Source organism: Larimichthys crocea, chromosome XI (assembly GCF_000972845.2).
Source record: "Larimichthys crocea isolate SSNF chromosome XI, L_crocea_2.0, whole genome shotgun sequence".
Lineage (NCBI taxonomy): Eukaryota > Metazoa > Chordata > Actinopteri > Sciaenidae > Larimichthys > Larimichthys crocea.
This window is the reverse complement of record NC_040021.1, coordinates 11,399,017-11,410,504: the sequence shown is the minus strand read 5'-3', so window position 1 is coordinate 11,410,504 and position 11,488 is coordinate 11,399,017. Positions and strand designations below refer to the sequence as shown.

Genomic DNA, 11,488 nt, shown 5'->3' with positions numbered 1-11,488 from the left:
TCTCATTTGTCTCATTCTTAACAATGTGTTCAGGTTCATCACTGACGGTCACTGTTGGTTTCACTGTTTGATAAAGTGAAAGATCAAGACATTTATATTGCTGAGCCTCTGACACACAGACAGAGCACAGGACATCAAACAATAAAATAAAATATTTAAAACAAAACAATGTACACAATTTATTTTCTTTTGGAAAGTCATAGATTTAATTCACTGTTATTGGAAAAAGAAGTTTTCTACTGATGAACCATGAGATGCTGACACACCATTACTGCTTTCTTATCTCTGAAGTCAAGATTTGACCTTTTTGTAAAATGATAATAAACTTTATTTATACAGCAAAACAAAGTCACAAAGTGTTTACACGTTTGAACCAGGGTTGAAAATCTTGAAGGAAATCAACTGTTTCAATACAGTATAGAAAATATCTGAAATGTATATAGTTTTTATATAATTTTATTTTTTCTAATGTAATCTAATTCCTTATTTCTCTATTATTTTACACATCATACTGGGGACAAGACGAGGTCGTCAGCCAGCCCTAGTTTGTGTTTTATTATTAATAATTTAAATATAATATAATATATAATATATATATATATATATTTTATATTTTGTTTTTTTGTTTTTTTTATTATGATACAGTTGTGTTAAATAAGGGGACCTGTTATAACATATTTATTTAATCTATAGATTTGCTCAGTGTAACACATTACATACAAGTGAATTAAACAGATATATTCTGATAATTTATTATAAATATTATATCATTATAAGAGACTTTGTCGTTAAAATGTGTGAAAGTGTGAAAAATAACCACGTATTTGTCGAGTTCTCGCTGCTGTTTTGATCCTTTTTTCCACCTTCATCACAGCAGCTGCAGTTTCATTTTCCCGCCACTAGAAGCCGCGTGGTGACGTCACTTGAGTCGATGTTAAAAGTCCTATGCGCTCGTGTCTTCCTCGCCGGGTGCGGTGGCGCGCGCCTGTAATCCAAGCTACTGGGAGGCTGAGGCTGGCGGACCGTTTGAGCTCAGGAGCTCTGAGCTGCAGTGGACTATGCCGATCGGGTGTCCGCACTAAGTTCGGTATCGATATGGTGCTCCTGGGGGAGCCCGGGACCACCAGGTCGTCTAAGGAGGGGTGCACCGGCCCAGGTCGGAAACGGAGCAGGTCAAAGCCCCCGTGCCGCTCAGTAGTGGGATCGCGCCTGTGAATAGACACTGTAGTGCAGCCTGAGTAATACAGCGGGACTCAGTCTTTTCATACTCAGCGTGGAGCCACTGTCACAACACGCACACTCACACTTTATATCTTTGCTCCACACGGAGCTTCAGCGCTGCTTCTTCATCTTCTTAACCCGTGAAACACACTCACAAACCGGCCAACTCTGCTGCTTCCACACCGCCTCCACCTGGAGGACACCTGCAACTACATCAGCCGCACTGAACGCTGACGTCCTGCAGGTGGAGACACACTAAAAAAACTACAAACATGAAACGGCTTCCTGTTGTCAGAAACACACTTTTCCATTCAGCTTTATCAGTTTTTTTTTTGTGTGGCGATAGTTTCGTTCTAGTGAAAGTGAAGCAACCGTTCAGATGAAGGAAACATGGAGGGAAACCACAAATTACAACAGAACAGGGAGTGTCTGCAGGGTCGCAAAGACTGAGTGATGTTTATTATTAAGTTAAGATGAAGCTCACTCACATTAATTCATGGCTGTTTTGCTGAGATACATAAATTAACTATAGATTTAGTCTACAGTGTCTCCGGTGATCTAAAGACCTGGAACATGCCAGAAAACGTCTTCAGCGCCTGCCTTCACACAGTTTCTTTTAGTCACTTGCAAAAGGGCAAAAAACCCACAAAGGCCTAACCTGCTAACCTGACTCTGTGTGTTCTCAGCAGAGCCAAAATGCCAGAACGCAGGATGATTAACGCTTCATCCCACACTGTGAGGACATGGACAGTTTGATCTTTTTCAAAGGGTAACAGGCGGGTCATAATGTGTGGAGTGTGACAAGTAAACACCTGTTTAAAAAGTGGGGGAACAGTTGTTTTCCATTGAAACTACAGGCGCCCATCCTGCTAACTTGACTTCATATGTTCCCCTCAGTGTGAACAATCATATGTTGTTTGATGTCTCATCTCACGGTGTTTAACTGGTTTTCATCAAGGTGAAATATTTCTCTTTAAGGTTTGGCGACACAAAGGTTTACTCAGATTTTGAAGTTTTGTGCATTGCTGTATAAACTTTTGTTACTTTTAGCAAATTGATTTTCTGTTGATTTGTATTGTTTTTGATTATCATACTACTACGTTGTTATTGGTTGTATTGTCAGTCATAATGTGTCACATGTTTATATTTTATATTGACCACATTCAGGGCAGCAGTGAAGTAAGAAGGCTCCTGGTTTGAATGTTCGGGTCTCTCCAGGTACTCCGGCTTCCTCCCACAGTCCAGAGACATACACTTAGTAGGTGAATTGGTGACTCTAATTTCCCCATAAGTGTGAATGGTTGTCTCTATGTGTCACTGTCTGTGATGAACGTAAACCACCTCTTGCCCAACGCCAGCTAGGATGGATGTCCACATTCAGTTCATGGAGTAGTTCCTAAATGTTTCCTGTGAGAGACCCATTTTCTGTCGCCGAGTAAACTGAGCAGCCCTGACTGAGCAACATATTTTATGGACATTTTGCATTACATTCACTGCATAACGATATTAGTACAGGACAACTGATAAACTGTACAATCGACCCAAAAATAGCGAACACAAAAACTGCAGGATGTTTGTGTAAAAGGAGGAATTTGGATGACGTTCGAGCTGATAATTTCCTGTAAATATTGCATCAGAGGTGAGATTTCATGATATTATCAGAACCTTTTTATACATTTGTCTGTCTGTGTTATGTTTTATCCAAATCCTGTGGTTTTTTTTATCTGAATAGTGAATATAGTTTGTGTTCGGATCTTCACGTTCCCTTATCCTGTGAGATTTATATTAAATAACAATCAAAACGTGTATTTAGTTTTCTTTCTTCTAGTTATAGGCTGACTTACAGCTCTTAAAATCAAGAAGGCCTCATAACCCCCTGTGAAGTTTTGGCAACCTCAGTGGGAAGTCAAAGCCCTCATCAATTAACTACTGTCACACACTCACTCAAACATTATGTTATTACACCACATAACAGCTTCATCAAAATCTTTCACAAACCTGCTGCTCTGCCGCTTCTACACCGCCTCCACCTGGAGGACACCTGCAACTACACCAGCCGCATGATGTCCTGCAGTTGGAGACTGTAAACATCTTTTAATCAAGATGTCTGTTAAAATACAGTATGCTGTACAGGAAAACCCTCAACAAACTTCAGGTTTTTATTAGCAATTTTAAATTTATGGTTCATTCTACTGAAATGTCACAACATGTTATCAACATCATATCTCCACGCATGATGTTCAGAAATCAGAAAGTTGTCGTGTGTGTTTCCACATTCAAAAGATCCTTATACATCCAATATAAAAGGTGTAACAGTACAATGGATATGTATATAAGTTATAATCTAAGATTTGTCTTTCCATGGTGATCCAGTTGTTACAGATTATAAAGTGGAATACTTGCAAATGTTCTCAGTTGGTGAGGAAGTGTTGCCTCACATTCAAAATGACGCAACAACACAATACAACATTTTGGAATAATTTGAAGAAATGTTCCTGTCTTAAATCATCTTTAAACACAGAACAGCCTGTATTACCTCATTTTAAACTTTGTAAGGGGTAGGTGGGAAATTAATGTTTTATAATGTACATCCATCAGCCAATGACAGATAAATGTTCATATTCACCAGCCACACAATAGTAAACAAAGTATTTTGTGTCTGAAGTCTACCAGCCACTTTCATTACCGACATTTGGCTGGAGGTTGGTGATAATTTCCCACCATTGTGGGAATTTACCACCATGTTGTTTCCCAGACTAACACAGGGCTAGACTAATTTGTTTTTCACAACAAACAGGTGACATTTGTGGTCAACCACAACCACTATGCCGGCAGCAATATAATGACCATTATTTCAACTACAGTTATTATTGTACTCAAATATCTGAATATTGATCAAGTGCTTTCTGAGGGGTTAAAATAACTTCATATCAGCGTGATAAACTGGACTTTACACCTTTCTACAGTGACTCATACATGTCCTTTGTTTCAAAGTGAAAATCTATCTGCGTTCACTGTAATTAAACCCACAATATGCGTGTCAGTGTTATTTTTACGGTCATCAGCGTTAACACAATTCTTCACTTTCCCTCAATAATTCTGTGTTTATTAGAAACCTCCCACGGCCATTTCCAAGGAAGATAGACCACAAATGAGGGCATCTTGGTTTTCTATCTAAATAAATGGCCTTTGGTTTTTCCAAGTATAAATGTGGATTGACTGCTGTTGACAGCTGCAGTTACACTCTGCTATATCTGTCGCTTCTGCCAAATTTTAGTCAGAATTTATGTTGTGTGAGCAGATGTGTCAAGCTCAAACTCTATTACTCTTTAACAGATGTATCTACAGCTCACTGAAAAAGGTCATCATTAGGCAGACAAACAAATAAACTATTCTTCTTGACATATGCTGAAATTATCATAATCCACTCACACACATTTTAAAGACTTGCTGTATCTCCAGCACCTTAAGGTCATTTAAGGCTTAGAAATAAACTCACTACAGAAATTGGGCCAAAGACTTGTTTTGTTTTTCTATATTTGTACTGTATCGCCTCTGTGTCCTGTTTTAAAGCAGAATTTGACTAATCAGCTTTCCTCTGCGCTCCTCTCTTTTCTTTTTAACTCTTTTTGGACAGCGCTAAATGCCAAGCATTAGAAATGTCTGCCCTGGCCCAAGCTCTTCAAAATTCCTGTGATGGTAGAACATGTTTTTGTGTGGGAGGGCTGTTCTGCCAAGCAAAGCTGTTTTGGTCCTGATTCTTTTTTTCTGTGTTTTTTTTTTTTTTTTTTTCTCACAAGAAAATCTTGTTCTTGCATCACCAAATGCTACCTCGTGATGGGGGCAAACAAGAAAATAATACAAGCAGCTTCACCGCCGTCACTTCAACGTGGATGTTTGTTGGACATTAAAGCTGCAGTATGTGTTAAGACACATACCAGTGTTTCTTTTTTAGGCACATTCTTAAGTCATACGGTAGATTTTTTGAATTTCCAACACATTCCCCTTCAGACGACTTTGTACATTCAGTTAATTCAACCTCCTCAAAATGTACATTTTCTTGAAGATTCCCCACATCTTCAGAGTCATAAAGCGTGAAAGAGGGAACTCAAGGTGGGGGTTTGGGGAGCCCCTTGGGCATTTCTCAATGCCCAAGGCCTTCGACATTGCTTCACCTTATTGCAGCTGGTGACACACCGGCAAGGCAAGGAAAGCGTGGTGCTGTTCTGGAAATTACCATGAAGCATGTGTAAATACTTACGAGGCAGTCGTCCATGTGGAGTTTTAGGATGCGCCGTCTCTTGAGGATTAGGTCGAAACATGATATCATATGTGGCTGCTAAAAAAAAGAGGAAGAGGGAATACCCATGATGGTTGCCTACCACATTGTCACCAGACATACCCCACGACCACCCCCCGACACACACATAATAACACGTGCAGGAAGGTTATATTGTGTCTCATTTTTCTTCCATTAAATTTAAACATGTTGCTACCAAACATTAATTTCTACAAAAACAAATATTTATTTATTTGACATGTGGTCAAGTGGTTAAGTCTTAAAAAAACTTTTTTTCTGAGCTTGCCAATATCCACCCATGTTTATTCAAATTGTAACTATAACCTTCAGTGTGTTGTTTTTCTGGAGTTTACAAGATTACCTTATGTGCTTTAACTTTCCATCAGACATGTGACTTCCAGTCTAATGCAACTTACCCAGATTCTTACCAGAAGCCACATCAGATACAGCTAATTAGGCAGCGAGTCTCACTGTGTATGTGTGTCAGAGAGAGAGAGAGAGAGAGAGAGAGAGAGAGAGAGAGAGATAAAGGAAGAGAGCATGAGCGAGAGAGTGAAAGAGAAGGAGGAGTGAAAGAAAAGAGGGAAGAAAGAGACTCATTAAGCCAAGTTCTTCTCAGCACTCGTTCTGCTACACAGACTCTCTCTCTCTCTTTCTTTCTTTCTTTCTCTCTCTCTCTCTCTTTCTCTATCCGTCACCAACATACACACTCATACCGCACACACACACATACTCAAAAACACAAAGCAGAAGTGGACAAAGACACACGGTTTCAGTCGCCACGGTTGGCTATGGCTCAGGGCTCTGACAGCAATGACACAAGTTACAAGTCCCCATCTCCTGGAAGCAGACCGGTAAGTGTGTACCTCCGTGTACTTTCTAAATTATGTGCTCAGTTTATGTTCTTACATCCTATTCTCACTGGGGATCTATAGACGTTCATTTTAATCACAAGTCATGTGTATTAAAATGCTACATCTCTCTCTTAAATCTCTGATTGATTTGATTGGATGCAGCGTGTGTTGATGCATGTTTAGTGTGGCAGCAACAACCAAAGAGACACGAGCTCTGCCTTTGCTGTCTTTTTTTTTCACAGCTTCTCGGGGTGTTTCACTTGCACACATGGGCTGCAGGCATGACTCGCTTTCAAGTGTAGTGCTTTTGTGAAATGCAAAATGTTTATCACTTATCCAAGCAGTTGGGAATCCTTTGTTGTTAGTGGGTTTTTAATTTTTTTTGCAAGTCTTCAAACTGTGAATGATTTGAGAGCTGTCAGGAACAGACACCAAACACAGTACGTTCTGTTTCTGTGCATGTGAGACTCATCATCCTCACTGCCGTCTGGTTTCACGTGTGCTGGTATTCTAGCACATTGTTGCTCAAGAGCAATGTGGTGATAAAACATTCAAATGCTGTTTGCTTGTTACACATGTTAGAAGATGGAAGCCTCACTTGATATGATAAAGCACTTCACAGCAGGATGAGTTGTTTGGGGGTATTTTCAAGAATGCGTTAACGGACGTTAGATCATTAATTTGTTTCCTCTTTGATGTACAACTGACTCAGCTTTTTGAAATGAGATTAGTTATTACGATACCAAGAAAATCGAGGGCTCAGGACACGAAACAGGGTGTGCGTTATACCTAACGGATGACTCAGCCCCTCCCCGACCCTGCCCTTCACAATAACTGTTAAGTTGAGCCCATCTTCTGTCAAACTGTCATTAAAACAGATAACACTTCCATTACGCTTGTAAACCCACCAGCAGGAGCCAGTGACAGTCTGATCTTAATCAACAAATTCACTCTTTCAGGTACAGGAAACTCTGTAAGTGCAGTTTGCCACTTGATCTTTATGTCGCTGTGCACACACATTGAACTGTCGGCATCTGTATCTTCTCAGAGCTCCTCAGACGATGCAAAGAAGGTGATGAGGCGGGAGAAGAACCGGATCGCTGCTCAAAAGAGCAGGATGAGGCAAACTCAGAAAGCTGACAGCCTACATTTGGTGAGGAGACTTTTCTCTGCAACACACACCGCTCTCATGCTCATACATCGAAAAGCTTCTTGAGACATTTGCCAAAGACATGAGGAAGAAAAGAGAAGAGAACACATGGTGTTAGATGTAGAGTGTAAACAGTGTTTACTTTACTTTGGGGGGGAGGTCAAAGATGGAAAGTGAAGGATTACTCTGTACACAAGCCAAACTTCTTGCCTTATTCTACTATGCTGCTTAAAGTAAGATTATATATCATAGCTACACACTGATTTAGGAGATACAGCTTTAGTGAAATTCGCATGAATAATGATAAAAGGTATTGAAGGCTTTACTAGATGATCAATTTCCAATCTAACTCCACGATATATGGACATGTATTACAGTTACTGTCTCTTTCTAAGTGCGCATGCAGCACGTTCAAGCCTGAGGGAATGGGTTTGTACTATATTTACAAAATGCTACCTGACCATGTGGCGAATGTGTCATGGCTTCTGTTGGGCTGCACACTTGGACGCTCTTCTGTGTGTTTGCAGAAGCTTAAGGAATAAATTAGCACGTGTGGGCAATCACTCCCTTTTGCAGCAGAATCCAACACCAGAGACTGCAACGCTGAATACGATACAGGCCAGACGCTTTGCTCGTCGCCCCCCATTGTTCTTTTTTAATGCAGCTCATTTAATGCAGGGGATCGCGCTGTCATTTCAGCTTTTACTTGTTTGACTTGGCACAGGATGATATTCATTAGCTAAAGTGTCAAAGTGGGGCTTTTTTTCTGAACATCTGGACTTGCTTTTCAAATCCCCCCCCAAACCTGCGTATGCAACAGTGATTGTCTTTTGAATGCTTTATTACCTGCAGTAACTCTACACGCTGACACTTCTTACCTCAGCACACATTTGAGCACACTGACCACATATTCACTCTCTGTGTGACTTCCTCGTTCAGGCCGAGATCGTTTTGCGCTGTACTGTACTATGTCACCGTGACGTTTTTCACAGCAGCTTCTGTGAACTTCATCAGATGAACTGGAGAGATTTTAACGTTCAGAAAAGCCACACTGTAGGCAGTAGTAGATTCATCGATGTGATGAGGATCGTTTCTGTGAATAATGGTGTATATTAACCATGCCTTTAAACCCTGCCTGAGAGAACACCAGAGGACCACAGAGTATATTTTGTGGTTTTGCTTTCATCGTCTCACTAGATAAACAGGAAGGCGAATTTTCCCTCTCTATGACACAGTGGCTTATTTCCTGTTTCTTCAGTAGTATTTTTTTCTTCTGTGTAAATGAGCTTGAAATTGTATGTCGTGGGCAGGAGGGGAGAAAAAGGCAGTCACTTCTTGTAAAGCGCTGATAGCAGTGGGCTGTATTTGGCTAAGTGACGCAAGTGAAGGGGTTTGCCCAAAGGTTCTGTGACAGTAAGGACCCATAGCTCAGTATTGTGATCTTTCGGCCACGGTGTGATGACCTTTTCATTAGAGTGGAAGATTTCTCCCCTGCTGTTCCCACATTAAAGAAAAAAAACATTTTGACGTAGAGTTTGCTCTACTTATATTATCTCAAAGTTGATGATCACTACGAAAGATACGAGACACAAGAGCTTGTTTTGGAAAATGTTCTTACATCATCCAAAAGTATCTGAATGGCAACTTTTCAGATTGTGGTGTTTAGTGAGCTGCAGGCAGTTTATATTGTGATGTTTGATGTTTGAATCGGTATGAATGGGCTTCACTACTGTAGGCAATTTTTAATGTTTTACTCCCAAGCGAACATTTGTCCTTATTCAAGAAAAACAAGTTGAGTAGATTAAAAAATCACAACCATAATCATCTAGTTTTATTACTTAAACAATTCATGATTTCATCTGGTTTTCTCGAAACTTGTATCTGGAAACAAAACAAAAAGAAGCAGCGAATGTACATTTAGCCCACATCACGTACAACTATTTTCCAAAGAATACCGATACCGAATACGATAGCGACTTGCAGATGCTGGAGATAGACAGCCCATTACAGATAACTTCACGTGCAACATTCCGTTTTTGTTGGATGATAATATGTGGTCGAAAGCACTAAGTAGACGTGTTGCCACCACAGATAACCTATCTCACGGAAGATTCAAGCGAGTAGTGTCTACGTGTTGGTTCACACCTACTGAACTGACTGGAAACTGATGCCTGCCATGAGTTTAGAGAAATAGCCTCCAGCCATGCTAGGCAGCTAATGCCATGCATGCTTACAGGTGGCTATGCTAACATGCTAACTCTTATAAGTCATAGTTCACCATCACATTTTAGTGCATGCTAACATTGCTACCTGGCACTGTTGGGGATGTCATTAGTTTTGTATTTGGTAGAAGAAAAGATCACCAAATTATTCAATTATGCTGAAGGGGGTATGCGTGTACCACAGTTCATGGCAAATTATCCTAGTAGTTGCTGTGGAAACTACTCAAAACCACAAATGTCACCATCACAATGGTGTTATATTGTTCTTCAAGGTCCACAGGGCCATTCATAAGATGCCAGAGGGTTAAATGTCAGGGAATGTAGTATTCAACCTCTGAGGAGCAAAAAAAGGTTAAACAACTGTATGAAAACAGGATTTAATGCTGCATACTTGGCTTTTCTTTGATGACAGTTGAATAGTATCACTTTTATGGCTTCCAATCGGACAGTACAACCACTTTTATAAGTAATAAAAGCCACTCACACATCTTGTTCCTGTGTGTTTCCCAGGAGAGTGAGAACCTGGAGAAGGAAAACGCTGCCCTGAGGAAGGAGGTGAAGCAGCTGACCGAAGAGGTCAAGTATCTGTCGTCCGTGCTGAGCAGCCATGAACCAATGTGCGCCGGCCTGACTCCTCAGACCCCCGACCTCCTCTACCCTCCTCATCACAGCAGCTACCACCACCAGCACATCACTGTACCACACTACCAGCACTGACCTGCATGACTACTGAGACGGCCGAAAGACGTGCTGTGAACAGATGACTGACCTCAATGGAGAGAAAGACTGACCGGAGATGTGTCTATAAATGTTAACCGTTGTTCAAAACCGATCAAGGAGTAACGTGACGGGCCAGACAATGACAGTATGGAACCCAAACTGTAACATGAAGTATTCAAAACTATTTATTTTGCTTCTGCTCACCTCTTTGCTTTTATCTGATTAATATCAGTGATCTGTCTGTGAACTTAAACGGCTCGATAAGTAGAATTGTCACCCAGTCTATGTTTACATTGGGAGAAAGAACAAAAAACAACTTACTGTATGTTCATGTGATTCATATGACACAGTATTTTTGTAAATGGCTTATTTTTAGTGTCATGGAGAGCACCTCTGTCATCCTGTCATGTTTAGAGTTTCTTAGTGTTTATTCATGTGTTTCATTGTGTAAATGTAGATCGATAATGCTCAGGAGATTTTTGACAGATTTGATTGTGGACAAACAAGAATGTAAAGTCAAGATCCTATAAAAAAAAAAAAGAAGGAAAAAAAAAAGGTTTTGATGTACCAAAAAGAAACAGCTGACAGTGAAGAGTGGGAATTCAAAGAAAGGGTCTTGACTTGTGTACTGGTGATAATGCTGGTGTGTGAAGAAGACCCAGCAGAGATATTTATTAAATGTGATGCCTTTTAGGTACTTGTTTCTGACCTCCAGAGATATTTCTTATCTTCATGCAATGCAATGTGTAAAGTCTGAACTTGTTTTATTCTTTTAATGAGCCCTAGATGGCGCTGTTCACCATCATGAGAGGTGGAGCTTCTGTAGCTTATGTTGTAAAGCACAAAAATAATCATTCATAGCCTGAATCGTTCTGTGTGGGTATGAATTAACCTTTGTCCTTGAACACAACTGGGGCTTTCATGTCATTCATTCTTTTTATACACATTTTATTGTCAGTATTATTAGATAAGAGGCTAAAACACACGATCTGCTCTAAATATCTTTAGGAGGCTGTATGAA

General features: G+C 40.2%; 1 protein-coding gene across 1 annotated transcript; it reads left to right on the top strand.

The window, feature by feature from the left end:
- The first annotated feature begins 6,014 nt into the window (after positions 1 to 6,014).
- Positions 6,015 to 11,175, top strand: batf (basic leucine zipper transcription factor, ATF-like). Its single transcript, XM_010735250.3, has 3 exons — positions 6,015 to 6,375; positions 7,424 to 7,528; positions 10,258 to 11,175. Exons 1-3 carry the CDS (start codon positions 6,313 to 6,315, stop codon positions 10,462 to 10,464), a joined length of 375 nt encoding a protein of 124 aa, XP_010733552.1. The 5' UTR covers positions 6,015 to 6,312; the 3' UTR covers positions 10,465 to 11,175.
- Positions 11,176 to 11,488: the final 313 nt, after the last annotated feature.